Source organism: Brassica oleracea, chromosome C1 (genome assembly GCF_000695525.1).
Source record: "Brassica oleracea var. oleracea cultivar TO1000 chromosome C1, BOL, whole genome shotgun sequence".
NCBI lineage: Eukaryota > Viridiplantae > Streptophyta > Magnoliopsida > Brassicales > Brassicaceae > Brassica > Brassica oleracea.
This window is the reverse complement of record NC_027748.1, coordinates 2,783,729-2,798,838: the sequence shown is the minus strand read 5'-3', so window position 1 is coordinate 2,798,838 and position 15,110 is coordinate 2,783,729. Positions and strand designations below refer to the sequence as shown.

The window sequence follows — 15,110 nt, the reverse complement described above, 5'->3', positions numbered from 1 at the left end:
AAGGTTAGATCTATTGTGATTCAGATTCGTTATCTGATCAGAGATGGAGATTGGGAGAGAGAGAGACCTGGCACGGATGAGGAAGAAGCTTACACGTGTCGTATCGTGGTTCAATTATAGACCGGTTTAATCATAAACAAAACCGAATCAAAGAATAGACCTGAAGCTTGCACGTGTCGTATCGTGGTTCAATTAGAGACCGGTTTGAATATAAACAAACCAAAATAAATCAATAGTTAATTAAACCGGGTCGTCGTCTCCAGTCAAAGTTAGATTTAAATAATATTTTCTACACTGTGAAGTTGGAGATGAAGTAAGCGTTGCGTCTACGTCTCTTTCTACACTTTTAGCTAAGATCAGAGGAGCGAGAGGAAACGCCAGTAATGGCTTGTGCTTCTTCCTGCGCGATTTCGTCGTTCTTGTGTCACTCTCGATCAAAAGAACCGATCTTTCAATCGAAAGTTTCCTCTTTGGTTTTAACGGGAAGGAGAGCTTTTGGATCTATTAGAGCAGCTCAAGTGAGTAGCTATGGGAACTCTAGACGGCGCACTCAGAACGTAGAAGGGGATATTTATGTTGGTAAGTAAAGTTTGTTTCTTTTGTTGGCTGCTAATCGACACAAAGAGAGATCAATGACACACACTCTCTCTCTCTCTCTCTCTCAATTGGCTTTCGCAGACAGTACCTGTATTGATTGCGATACTTGTCGTTGGATGGTGCCGGTAAGTTCTTTTTTCTTCGAAACTTGTGAAAAGGTCCGTACTTGTGGATGGTCCTTTGGTGGTACTATGAAAAGTGATGAACAGTGCCATGGACTTGTCATGATTTAAGTATTTTGGTCAGTTAGATTGGTAGTTTTAAGAAGTTGTTGGATATCTTTCGATGTGGGCATTCGTAAGTCTTGATCTTGTCATTGTGAGGAGCTGCTAATAACGTGTACAATATGGTTTGATATAATCACAGTTATTACTTTGGATCACAATGTTAGAATGTTTGAGTTATAGTAGTTTGTTGGCAAATCCCAAGCAGCTACGTGAACAGATTTCACTTATACCTTTACATTTGTTCAGCCACTTCATTGGCGTTTTAAATGCTTTGTCTTCACAGGAAGTATTCAACAGAGTGGACAACATGTCTGCTGTTGTTAAACAACCAACCTGTAAGGAAGAAAGGCTGAACGCTCTTCAGGTTCTTTTTCTTTCAATATAAGCTGAACTTAAAGATATATCTCATGTACTGTGTTGTCTGTGAAAATATTTTCTAAAATCTCATGGACTCATAATTTCCTTATGATTTAAATTTTCCATTTTAGATGACTTTTGAACTAAATTTGATGAGGTTGTCCTGATTACTCATGGTTTTTTTCAGGCTTTATTATCTTGTCCGACTGGATCTATCCGCACTGAAACTCCACCTACTGACATACGGGAAGCTCAAGAGACCTTTCCACTTACATTGGACCAAGACAAACTGCCTGTACTTTCTCATTCCTTAAGCTTTCTTTTTTTCTTATGATGATCATTAGCAAGTTAACTAACTCTGATTAGATAACTGTAATACCTCGAAAATATTTTGGAAGAGCTTGTCTCCATGTTTTAAGTAGCTGTGGATACAATAATCTTAAGTTCTTAACTGATTCAGCTGCACTGAGAACTCACACTTCAATACTACACTGTTCTTAGATGTTGCCTTCTCTTTGGCTTTCTGCTTTCGCTGAGGCTGATTAGTTTCGAGATTTGTGTTATGCTCAGGGGGTTTTTCATTGTGGGTTTCATTCCAAGAAATCTTTCGGAGCAACTTCCTACTTGATACTTCATCATGAGGGGAATATACTTGTTGATAGGTATATATATACGTCCGCAAAGGCATCATGGATTCTTATACATTGTGGATGCAATGTTTTTCCTGACATAATTTGGTTTGTAAATTAACTTCACACAACTGATACTTTCACGCTTTGATGTGTGCTGCAGTCCCAGGTACATAGAGAAACTTGCTGGGAAGATTGAGAAGATGGGTGGTGTTCGCTACATGTTTTTGACACACAGGTAGACTTGATAACACCAAAATAAATTAAAAAAAAATCCATGTTTTCTCTTATAATCTCTCTTAAGCTACTTCATTGTTCAGGGATGATGTTGCGGATCACAAGAAATGGGCAGATCGATTCAAGTGTACCAGAATTCTACATTCTGAAGATGTATGTACTTGAATTTATCGCTCCCCTCTTGTTAAAGTTTTTTCCAACTTGATAAGATCTTCAGCCTCTAGATCCTCTTAGAAAAAGCTTGCAGAGCTACAAAGTTATCTGGCTGATTATGTGTTTGGATGAATGTGAGGAAACTGGCTAGAGAAACAATTTCGTTATTAAATCCAGCTTTAGTGACAGTAGTGGGATCTTGCTACTTTGCTAGGTCCAACCTTCGACCACTGATGTGGAGTTAAAGCTGGAAGGAAGTGGACCATGGAGACTCTACGAAGATGTCGAGCTTATACACACTCCTGGTCACACTGAAGTAAGTCTGTCCAACCTGCAATAACATATATAAAAAAAAAAACTAATGCTCAATTTTTGTTAAAAAGGAATTTCACTATGATCTTGCTATTCTACAAAATTACAGGGATCAGTGTGCTTGTTCCATAAACCTCTCAAGGCATTATTCACTGGAGACCATCTAACTATGTACGAATCTGGAATGAGCATTATAGAGATGTACAACCATTGTTCATGTAAACACCAATCTATTGAACTTCTTTGGGTAAATGTTTTTGAATATATCTGTTTACAAATGATAATCATTGTTGGTTTCTGGCAGTGCCTCTCCAGCTCGAGAACGTAGAAAGACTCATCAAGCTGGATTTCAATTGGGTGATACCGGGTTAGTGCTTTTTCACTATATGTCCTGTATTATCTACTCTACTTTAATGGAGAGTTTGTATTCTGATTGGGATTTTTGTATAAAAAGGACATGGAAGAAGAGTGCATTTCAAAGATGGAGAAGAGAAGGCAAAGAAGCTGGAAGCACTTGTTCAGAAGCACAGGGAGGAACAACTTGTTTCTTCTAGCCAATTCGGTTATGCTTGAGAAACCTTTGTATGCTGATTCTAAAACCAGTGAACCAAACTAAACTAGACTGTTTATCATGCTGTCTGTGTGCCAGTTATGAAGAAGCTATGTGAGATTGTGAGTGATGTATTTATATGTAACATTTTATTACCACCCTATGTTTAAGTCAAATTATGAATCATGTTTAATCCTTAATCAATTCTCCATCAATGTAATTAATGCATTTTGAAGTTCTACGGTGATGCCACGGGACAGAACATAAACCTTCAAAAGTCTTCCATTTCCTTTGGAGATAATGTACCAGAAACAGAGAAATTGGCGATTCAAAACACCTTGGGGATCACCAAACAGGGCGGAGCAAGTAAGTATTTAGGGTTGCCGGAGTGTTTCTCAGGCTCGAAAGTAGATCTTCTAACCTACATAAAAGAGCAAACACAAGGCAAACTAGAAGGATGGTATCTTCAACACCTATCACAAGGAGGTAAGGAAGTCCTCTTGAAATCATCAGCAGGAGGAATCCCAGTCTTCCCAATGTCCTGTTTCCGTTTGCCAAAAACGATCATCATGAAGCTCAACAGTATGATGGCTAACTTTTGGTGGGGAGCAGATTCGCACAAAAGCAAGGTTCATTGGGTCTCATGGGAAAAAATGTGTCTCCCCAAGCAGCTAGGCGGGATGGGTTTCAAGGACTTAGAATGCTTCAATCAAGCATTACTAGCGAAGCAAGCATGGAAAATCTTACACAAACCGCAATGTTTACTAGCACGTGTCCTTAAAAGCAGATACTTCACTGATGGAGAGTTCCTATCAGCGGCTCTGGGGGAGAGACCATCATACACGTGGAGGAGCTTGCTGTTTGGAAGAGATCTGTTGCAAAAAGGACTGCAGCACAGAGTGGGAAATGGAGAGAACACGCGAGTTTGGCTTCACAAATGGGTTGCTGATCCAGTGGAGGGAATGAGAGCTCCATGGAAAAAAAACTTAACCTTTGACGTCAACTTAATGGCAAGCTCACTCATTGATCCGGTAACAAAAAGGTGGAATGTACTGCATCTCTCTGAGATTTTCGTTCCGGGAGATGTACAACTCTTGTTGCAGAATCAACCGGTAGCAGATAGACCAGACTTCTTCTCCTGGAAATTCAATAAAAGCGGTCTGTTTACGGTTAAGTCGGCATATTGGCTTGCTTCAAAAGAAAAAACAGAGACTAACTTACCCGAAATCAACATGATGCCCTCTCTTAATGTGTTGAAAGAAAGAACGTGGAAGCTACAAACGGTTCCAAAAATAAAAGTCTTCATCTGGAAATCGATTAGTGATGCTCTCCCTACAGCTGACTTGATCACCAAGAGAGGAATGAAGATTGACAAGAGATGTCAAACCTGTGGAGCGGAAGTGGAATCAATAAATCATTTGCTTTTTGATTGTAGCTTTGCAAGGCTGGTCTGGGCCAACTCAAATATTCCTCACCCGCGAGGAGGTTATGACCCAGACTCTGTATATGCAAACTTCAATTCCTTGCTCGCCTTGAACGATAACAGGAGGGTGGACGCTGATCGGAAAAGAAAGTGGCCCTGGATTTTATGGCACCTCTGGAAAAGGAGGAATGAAGTTAACTTCCAAGGGAGATGCTTCAGTGCGACTGACCTAGTCCAAAAAGCAACGCAAGACGCGGATGAGTGGTTTGCGGCTCAGACGGTAGAGGAAGAATGGCAAAGAAAAGAAAATCCAATCAAGACAACCACCAAGAAAAATTGGACTCCTCCAGAACAGGGATGGAATAAGTGCAATATTGGAGTTGAGTACGATAGATCAATTGGTCTTGTTGGAGGAGGATGGGTTCTAAGAAACGAGAGAGGGGTAGTCTTATGTCATAGTAGAAGAGCATTTTCTGGTTGCAGGAACAAGGAAGAAGCAAAGTTGACTGTGGTCTTGTGGGCTATGGAAAGCATGAGTAGCCAAAGACAGACAAGAGTAACCTTTGCAGGAGATTTTAGTGAACTCTTTAGAGCAGCAATGCGACCTGAAGCTTGGCCTTCCTTCCTATTTCAAAGCGGGTGCATTGGAAGGGAATTAGAAGGGATAGAAGAATGGAAGTTGGAGGTGGTCACTAGAGAAGCCAATAGAGCCGCATATTTCATTGCCCAAAGTGTTACCAAGCTTGGATTGGTAAATTCGTACGTAGCCAGAGGACATCCGGATTGGCTATTCGAACTCTTTGTTAATGAAAGCAGATTCCTCTAATTAGCTGTCTAGTGGCGTTGTCTCTTTTGATCCTTTTTGTTTATAGGTTCTTTTGGAGTTTTTTTGTGATGGTGGCCTTCTTGACCTCTCTGCTGGTTTGTAAGTCTATATTATTATGGTTGTTCAACCATATATTATCAATGAATCTTCCTTGACGGAAAAAAAAAATTAATGCATTTTGACTTAAAAAGCTGACACGACACAAAAAAAACTTTGGTTTCTCCGTCTTTGTTGGAGCAATGCTGCATCCACGTCAACGCCCTCTTCTCTCTCTCAAAATGAATGCTCTTCAGATGCTTTGTCCCTTGTTGTCCCAGATTCGAATTACCTCATGGCATCTTCTATCTTCCATGATCTTTCTTCTTCTTCCACGTCTCTCCTCAATCTCCAAACCCGACAATCGGTGTGTCAAAGTCTCTCCTTTTTCTCTCTCTTCCTTCGTCGGAATCTAATCGTGGGTTTGTGTATCCTGTCGGATTTTGATTCAGATCTTCGTCTCCAAGGACAAAGTAAAGGACTTTGAGAAAACCCAGTTGAGGATTCCCGTTTCTTTCAGGTAATTTCCGTGATTTAGTCAGTGAATTTTCAGTTTGGGATTAGGACATTGGTTTTGTGATGCTTGAAACTGCAAAACCCATGTGGAGATGTTCTGTTAATATTCAGATTCTCACAGGTTTAGGTTCGTTTGTGGTGTTTGCAGGAAAAAAGCTGTCAACTTGCAAATGATGGCGTCAGGAAAGACACCTGGACTGACTCAGGAAGCTAATGACCGCACTTATGAGGCTACAACTGATAATTTTAATAATAACACTGATGTGTTTGACGACATAAAACAGCGGTTCCTCGCCTTCAAGAAGCTCAAGTACATGTAAGTGGAGGTGAAACTATATCTTCAGTTGGCTTTCTGTTACCTTCTCCCATCCAATGATGATATACTCATTTGAACAGGGATAACTTAGAACACTACAAAAAACTAGCAGATGCTCAAGCTCCAAAGGTAGCTTTAAATTTTTTTTACTGTTCATGGATTGCCTTGAGATATCTTCTGTGGTTTAAAAGTTGCCTGGAGAAATGTATTTGTTGCTAACACTTTGAGCAACAGTTTCTGGTGATTGCTTGTGCAGACTCTAGGGTCTGTCCATCAGCCGTCCTGGGATTTCAGCCTGGTGAAGCATTCACTGTTCGGAACATTGCAAATTTAGTACCTCCTTATGAGGTACACAATCTAGTGCAGTGCAGACCGCCACATTTTTTTCTTTCACATTTGATCTAATTGCATTTGCATGTTGCAGTCTGGACCTACTGAGACAAAAGCTGCTCTCCAGTTCTCTGTGAATGCTCTTGAAGTATGTTTCTTATCTCTCACAGTTGTATAGAGATACATACACTCCCTTTTAGTAAAACATGTGCATCTGTCACATTTTATATGTTGAATCATTATAATTGTTTTGTCTCTGTGATTGATATATCAAACTTGTAGGTGGAGAACATCTTAGTAATTGGTCATAGCCGCTGTGGAGGAATTCAAGCTTTAATGGGCATGGAAGAAGTAGATTCCAGGTTTCTTTTGATCAGCTATTTTAATCACTCTTCTGGAAAAAAGAAAAAAAAACATTTCTCAATTGTTGATTTTTGCCATATTGAATTTTCGTGTAAGCAGAAGTTTCATACATAACTGGGTAATTGTGGGGAAAAAGGCAAAGGAAAGCACAAAAGCTGTTGCTTCAAACCTCCATTTTGATCATCAGTGTCAACATTGTGAAAAGGTGATGTTTTTTTTTGTTGTTAAACAGTGTAGCTTATATGTATCTTCTGTAGATTGGATGAACTAATACAGAATGTATGCAGACATCGATAAACCATTCCTTAGAAAGACTGCTTGGTTATCCATGGATAGAAGAGAAAGTGCGGAAAGGATCACTGTCCCTCCATGGTGGGTACTATGATTTTGTAAACTGTACATTTGAAAAATGGACCGTTGATTATGAAGGAAGCAGATGCAAGAAAGAAGGCAGTGGGATTGCTGTTAAAAACCTGTCTGTTTGGTGATGACTAATGACCATCTCTTATCTTCATAGACATCAGAGAACACTTTCTTGGAATGGAATCATCTTGTCTGTTTAATTTGCTGCAGTTGTGTGTTGAAAAGATCATTTTGGTAATGCTACCTCTCACTGAGGTTTAAACTTTGGGAGATCCCTTCAGAGACTTATTGTTTGTGAATTCATGTTTTTTAAAAAAAAATTGTCCATTGTAGTGGGATCAGAGGCATACCCGTCAACACTCAAAACCGTTATTATATAGTTGCATTTTATCATTTACTTATTATATAGTACAAACTAGGTGTTTTTCTGTGTAGTAAAAATTTTTTTAATCTAACTTATATTTAAAAATAAAATTTATTAAATATTATAGATTTTACTATTTTCTTACTAATATTTAATATAGATTTGATATATATTAAATCAATTTGTATAAAACTAATAAAAATGATATACAATTGTATAATTATCAAAAAATTAGCCTAAACAATATTTATAAATTTTGTAGGTATATAAAAAACTAATGATCTTATGATTAGATATTTAAATTTTTAAAAAATTGTAGAAATTTTTGAAAGCTTTCGTAGTAAAAATTGTATATTTATACAAAAATAATAATATTTTGAAATTTGAAATGTTATATGAATATATTTATTTTATAGATGATATATGAGCTATTACCATATTTATAAAAGTTTGCCAAAAAGAAATATCAATATTAAATGTAATATATGAATTATTACCATATTCTAATAAGTTTACCAAAAATATAAATCAACATTAAATGAAATTATTCATGTCATATTTTTTCATAAGCCATGTCATCAATTTCAGTAGTCATGTCATATTTGTTTTGTGAAATTAATTATAGAAAAAACATGTGGCAAAATCACTTCGCAAATATAGTCTAGGGGATACAGTCAATACTCATCACATCTTAAAGCCACCAATCCATATTCAGTTAGCTTATGTTGATGATAGAATCCTTCACACATGAGGAAGAGTATAGTTACAACAGTTACAATATTTGAATTATATAAGCTTGGAGGAGAAGTTTCAATTGCTCAAAGTTGGAGTAACCGGGATAGAGGGCGGAGTGGAGATGGTTGGCGTTGCTGGAGGGAAAGAAGGTGAACCGGGTTTTGGAAACTGAGGGAATTTTGGGAAACCAAAACCGGGGAATTGAGGAAAACCGGGTTTTGGGAATTGAGGGAAAGGCATGGGGTTCTTTGGGAAACCTTGCCCTGGGAGTTGAGGAAAACCGGGTTTAGGGAATTGAGGGAATGGCATTGGATTTGTTGGGAAACCGCCGGGTCTTGGAAACTGAGGAAGACCGGGTTTGGGGAAAGGCTGTCCAAAAAACTTCGGTTTTAATGTTTGTTTCTTGGTAAGCTGTTTTGTGGCGCGGCTTGAAGTGATCATGGCAGAGAACATGATTGCCATGAGAAGAGAAGCAGCTACTAAAAAGAATCTAGATGAGGCCATTGTGTTAGAAACAAAAGTTATTCAATTAACTGTTGTGTGTGTTTTGTTTGATTGTTTATTCTCTAATGGTATGGGGGTTAAATAGGAGCAAACTCAAAAGAGATAACGAGTACAATGTCATTTCATTTGACTGGTTTTTTTCTTTTTAATGGTTTCATCATTAAAAATAGGAAACTGGTAATATTGTTACCATGTTGTTGCTATTGGTTTGAATATACTACTTTGTATCAACAAATCCATAAGATGTAAAATTGAGTTTTGACCATGCATAATTGTATTATTTTTCATCAAACATCCATGTCATACATCTAGTCTTACATAACCGTGGCTGTGTTCCACGATCTGCTTCTTTCTATTGTTAAAACTTAACCAAAACGCTTCTCGCCCACTCCCCAAAATAAGTCTCATTGTATCCGATCAAAGAGTTCATGTAGATCGACGACATACATCACTTATCCCATGTCAAGAAACTGACAGGTTTCCCCGACCGGATCATGCCATGTGCCTTCATGTCTTATTCTTGACCAATTAGCTACCCATTGGTACACAAGCTGGCCAACTCCTGCAAGCTTAAGCCACCCTTTGGGTAAAAACTCCATCACACTACTATTTCTATCCATTAGGAACATGTTTGTAATACTATAACACATTTGTATTCTTCATTAACACATGGAATTAGGAGTGAATATATCACATTGAGTGAAACAGTACATAGTTAACGCAACGTACCTGCACAGCGCCATTAATATCCGTGACAGATTTTGGATCAACCAACAACACATGCTTTCCGTTTTTAATTTCTTGTTTTGCAATTTTTAATTTCCCACTCTGCATCCAATGATAAGTTTCTTTTTTGTTAATCACAAAGACATGGTACGTGTTAACAACTCTTAACCTAGCTTCATACAAGCTGTCAGCTCGAATAATAATTCATATAATTAAGTCTCTGGTCTTTTGTTTAGTTTCCTGTGTTTAACAGTCATTGATCATATTTGTGGATTTTGGTGCTAGATCTATATTAGTTTAAATATATAGTATAAATCTCTTAGTGCCTAACTGTTTTGGATCTGGAATTAGAAATCTAACATTCAAAGTTTTGTTTCATGTATATTGATCATTACTAAACTATATGGATATGATTATTGTGTCGTTGCGTTTCCTCACTTTTTAAGTTTGGATGTTTCACTTCAAATACAATGCTTCTTTTTCTAGCAATTAAACCTCTTTAGATTATTAAATATCAATCAAGAAAAATTTAACCATTCGCTAATATCTTTTCTTGTGGGTCGGCTTTATAGTATAAAGGGAAGAAATTTCTTTATTCAAGTGATTGGAAAATACAAATTGAGCAGTCATAAAACATTCAAGTGAAACAAAGATTAATACAACATATCCACATTTTTCGGCAGATTTTATTATAAACGATGTGCAACAAAGTGATTATTATGAAAATATAGAAGTTGATCATCCGTTAACACAGAACAGAGTCCACATGAGGTAATTTCTCGCCCGAAAAACGAGAAACAACCTTGCTTTCAAGAACTTGTAAGGCCTCGGGAGATTTTATGCATCTCGGTGTCTTGTATTGAGTCAAAGTAGCACCTTGAGCAATGAAATATTCCATGAGAGAGTCAAACGTTCCTGGTTGAACAACCCTTATCTCCAACGCTCCAATAGTTTTCTCCTTGCTCCTAAATTTCCTGTAAAGAGCATTGAGTGATTCTTCGATTACCGAGCAGCATTCCACCATCATATCAGGATCAAGCTCACTGATGCCATCATAGTTGTTGCCTTTGAGTTCCCAATAAAGAACATAGTGACCTGGAGTGTCAGCGATATGAGGATAGCATGTGAAATCCCTCAGCATTATATTTGAAGATTCAATGACTTCTGTAGCACGTTTCACTGCTTTTAAAAGCTCTTCTTCAGTTGTGGCCTCCAAATATACACTTATGACCACATTTTGTCTGCGTACGAATTTAAACTGTGGTGCGCTATTATAAAACCCAGTCACCTGGAGAACATCACCCACTTTACACCTGTGTAAACCTAATTCAAAAGAATAAAATAATTAATAAGAAAAATATAACAAGAAATAGATAATTTATACTTTCTCAGTTTAATTTTAGTTGATGTTTTAAATTTGTCCACACATATTAAGAAAAGAAAATATTTAATTTTTTATATGTTTAAATATATATTTTGTATTGAAATTCTAAAAAGATATTTATTTTGAAACTAAAAATTTACTCTACAGTGACAATTAAAAAGAAACCTGAGAGAGTATATCATTTATTTTGTAAGAGTACGTAGTAGTATAACTCACCTGAATAAGTGGTGACTACGAGTTCGTAGTAGCTACCTAACTTGACGTCCACAAGATCCACAATTGCGTCATCATTTCCCTCATCAATCGGTAGAAACTCGAAGTATGACATGTTGGGAATAAATGTGTAGGATATATCTTGTGGTTTGCATAGAGGATTCATATTTACCGCGAACGGAGATTCAGAAGAGGAATACGCTGGGGAATATAGAGGCAACTGATCATCGACGTAAAACTCCAACGCTGGAACATATTGAGCCATCTGTCCTGTAATAACACCCTCGACAAATTTGGTGTTAGGCCAAAGCTGTGGGATTATACCTTTCCATGATTTTTGGCTGCATATGTCTTGGATTTGGTCTGCCAATTGAGGATTAGGTCCTCCAAGTATCTTAGAAACAGATTCTCTGCATCCGAGGTCGGTGATCCAGTCACTGAGCTGACCTGACCGTATGTTACTGCACATGTCTTTCCAAGTTTTTTCAAGGAAAATCATTCCTTGGACAAAGATAGAAGCGAACACAGCACCGATTCCAGTAACTTCATCTCTCATGACAAGACCACAAAGAAGTTGACAGTATAAACTCTGCTTCGTGTCGGGACAATATATAACTTCACCGGGAGTTGTGAACGAAGTGTCCCAAAATGATGGTGGGTTCTTAAAATAATCGCTTTTAAAGAAAAATGTACTAGCGTAAGAAGCTGGCAAACCAGATAGAGTCATGGAGGATGGCCCGGTGAAGAGGAGCTTCAGCGATTTTCCTTGGTTGTGACCATCGACATGCCTACAAAACCAAAAGAGATCTTTATAAGTTGCATACAAACAATACGGTTAAAAACCCTTTTAGATTATTATTTACTCTCCCCATTTCTTAAAGATGTATTTATGTATTTTTTTAAAAAAATAATAAATATTTTTTTGTCATCATTATAATAAAATTTTATAAATAAATTTATTATCTATTTTTATCATACATTTTAGTAACTATTATTTAAAAAAGAAAAAAAGGTATACACAACTTACCAAATATCAGCATTTGGTCCATCTTTATGAAATAAAATAAAACATAGAAAATATATTTTTCAAGAATGGAAAGAGTGATTAATTACTTGGATAATACGATGGACCGAAAATCAGTTAATAATTTTGTGTTCTCCAAGTATTTGTCGTTCATAGGTATTAACTTCTGTTTCCCGCTTGACGTTCCAGACCTACACAAGCCACACCACAATGAAACGTATGATAATTATTTTTTTTAAGAAAAGAAAAATTTCTAGAGAATGACATTATATCCAAAAACAAAAGCTAGGGTACATACGATAGCACGAATCCAGTAAGAGGCCTGCCGGAAACGAGACCAGATGGCTCTCCGTTGACGACACGCTCGATGTAAGGCTTGAAATCTTCATAGGTCCCTACCGGTACATTCTTCTTGAACAGCTCTTTATCAGCACTCCCATGGAGAAAACTTTGAAGGTACTCAGTGTTTGCATCACATCTTAGTATCTCTTCTAATACTTCATCTTGTATTTGCTTCACATTGGACGTTAAATCCTCAAGAAGCGACATGGCAACATCTTTGTCAGTGAGAGTATTCATGTTTTGACTTTGTGCAAGGCGATCTGTGAATCAACGCTTGTTTCTTTGTTTCTTATATAATCAAGAAAAAATAATAGTGGACCTTAAAATAACCCAAATGATTTAGCGAGGAGTTCATGGTGTATTATTTTAGTTTGCAGCGCTCTTCTCGTGTATGTGTATCAAATATACTGAATTTTATATTTTGATTACACAAATTTTTTAAGATTATAATCAGGTTTGATACATTTATTGTCTTGTAAGGATCTGTCCGATGGATACAACTATTCACATTTAATTAGTTGTTAAGAAATATAGCATTTATGTATAAGTTATATTTCCTATTATATTTATTATTTTTTAAATAACTTAGAGCATGATTAATGAAAAATTCTTATGATACAACTATTTACGTAGTTTGTATAAATAAGCCTGCAAGACTAATGAATATATACATTAAAAGAATTATACTACCAAAGTTTTCTTATTGATGTGGCTCAGATTGAACTGTATGGATTGAGCTCTAATACCATGATAAGTTTTATAAGCTTTCCAATTAAAATCAAGTGACAATAATTAGATTGGTTTAAAGTTTTTATATATTAGTTATGCCTCAGTAAAATTTCTGATGTGAAAATTTATATTATTATACGTCTCCTCAAAATAATAGTATGCTAACTATTAATTTTGACAATCTCTTGGTCTATAATTTGGTTCGATCAGACAGCAAGAGTGCCAGACTATTCGGGTCATGCCGGACGATCGATCGTGCCGTTGCTATAAGGGTAAACTATCTCTTTCTCTTATGTTCGTTGCAATAGAATCTTTTGATGGACCTGATCAATTTCGGTTTGATTGAACATGTGTTCGAGCTGGAATACTAGGACAAGTTTATTAGTACAATATTTCTTTCAAATGATTCATTAGTATTTAGTCCTATACGCTTATTTATATAAATTATATTACTTGTGTAACAAGTTCTTTACATAATAAAATGTAAAATATAATTTATACAACATTCATGTATATTGTAAGCGATCTCGTGGTCCCGGGAATCTCATAACAATAGCATTATCTTTAGATAGTTGACTTTTCTGGTTAATTTATACAGCTCATGTACTGTATATTGTACAACTAATATTTTGCAAACATTGCGTAAGCTTGTTGGTCTATACATTATATACATTTGGTACTATACATATATCCCTATTATATGATTCATATATACAGATAACAGTAGCTTTAGTCGTCGTTGGGAATTGGAAGTAAAAATCACACTGAGTGAAGCAATACATAGTCAACGCAACGTTTCCTGCACATCGCCATTGATATTCCTGACATATTTGGATCAACAACACATGATTTCTGTTTTTAATTTCTAGTTTTACAAATTTTAATTGCCGACGTTGCATTCAAGGATAACCTTTTTCTAATCACAAATACATATTAACCGCTCTTGACTTAGCTGCATAAAAGCTGTCTACTCGACGATATATTCATATAGTTAGTCTTTGTTTAGTTTCCTGTGAAAATCAGTCATTGATCATATTTGTGGATTTTCGTGCTAGATCCAATATACTAGTATAAGTATATATATCATTTAGTGCCTAACTGTTTTGAATCTTTTAAATAGTTCACTTTACTGCAGTATTTTTACAACTAATATTTTACCAACATTTTTTCAAATGAATATCTTACAAACATTGCAGAAGCGCTTATTGGTCTATACTCTAGTAACATTATATACTTTTTTTTTTTGAAAAAAGTAACATTATACACTTTGGATATTATTTCTGTATAATTAACCAGAAAAGGACGTTAAAAAAAAATTAACCAGAAAAGTCATTTGATGAGTTATACAATAGAAACTTATAAATTAATACTTGATAAATTAACAACTGCAACAAATTAATAAATTCTTTTTTGTTTCAAATTGGACCATTTCAAAATATAATACAATTCAATAAGATAATAAAGTTTTGAAAAATCATTGACAAATATATGATACCATTAAAATCATAAACTAATAATTATCATATGAAATTTATATACACATAAACACATCATTATTTTGTTTATATTTATTCACAGTGCGATTTCTTTGTATTTTTTTCTTAACATTTTGATGTTATTTTATCAAATTACATCTAAAAACTCATCTAGATTATATATTACATATATTGATACTAAAAATAATATAAAAGAAACTATAAGATGAATCTACTAAATATAATGAAATACAACACCGTAAAAACAATTATTATTTTTACCAGAGAAAAGAGGATCTCCGGAGCTCAACCAGCATAAATATATATATATATATATATATATATATATATATATATATATATATATATATATAAAAAA

The 15,110-nt window shown here is 35.7% G+C and overlaps 4 protein-coding genes across 4 annotated transcripts; 2 read left to right on the top strand and 2 right to left on the bottom strand.

The window, feature by feature from the left end:
- Positions 1-310: 310 nt before the first annotated feature.
- Positions 311-3,262, top strand: LOC106324325. The gene is made up of 11 exons (XM_013762315.1): positions 311-579; positions 679-722; positions 1,108-1,188; positions 1,369-1,476; positions 1,752-1,843; positions 1,974-2,048; positions 2,131-2,200; positions 2,415-2,516; positions 2,622-2,730; positions 2,817-2,879; positions 2,967-3,262. Exons 1-11 carry the CDS (start codon positions 384-386, stop codon positions 3,083-3,085), a joined length of 1,059 nt encoding a protein of 352 aa, XP_013617769.1. The 5' UTR covers positions 311-383; the 3' UTR covers positions 3,086-3,262.
- A 2,264-nt stretch (positions 3,263-5,526) lies between these two features.
- On the top strand, positions 5,527-7,576 carry LOC106342503 (beta carbonic anhydrase 5, chloroplastic). The gene is made up of 9 exons (XM_013781460.1): positions 5,527-5,714; positions 5,800-5,867; positions 6,012-6,179; positions 6,260-6,308; positions 6,414-6,527; positions 6,604-6,657; positions 6,792-6,871; positions 6,972-7,077; positions 7,160-7,576. Exons 1-9 carry the CDS (start codon positions 5,643-5,645, stop codon positions 7,358-7,360), a joined length of 912 nt encoding a protein of 303 aa, XP_013636914.1. The 5' UTR covers positions 5,527-5,642; the 3' UTR covers positions 7,361-7,576.
- Positions 7,577-8,273: 697 nt separating this feature from the next.
- On the bottom strand, positions 8,274-8,838 carry LOC106328976 (gamma-gliadin). Its single transcript, XM_013767533.1, is given in 2 exon segments — positions 8,274-8,444; positions 8,446-8,838. Coding segments are annotated over 2 exon segments (564 nt in total).
- A 1,375-nt stretch (positions 8,839-10,213) lies between these two features.
- Positions 10,214-12,772, bottom strand: LOC106297300 (4-substituted benzoates-glutamate ligase GH3.12-like). Its single transcript, XM_013733574.1, has 4 exons — positions 12,484-12,772; positions 12,275-12,376; positions 11,165-11,949; positions 10,214-10,887 (listed from the first exon to the last, which is right to left on the bottom strand). The coding sequence occupies exons 1-4, from the start codon at positions 12,762-12,764 to the stop codon at positions 10,310-10,312; spliced, it is 1,746 nt and encodes a 581-aa protein (XP_013589028.1). The 5' UTR covers positions 12,765-12,772; the 3' UTR covers positions 10,214-10,309.
- Between the last annotated feature and the right edge of the window lie 2,338 nt (positions 12,773-15,110).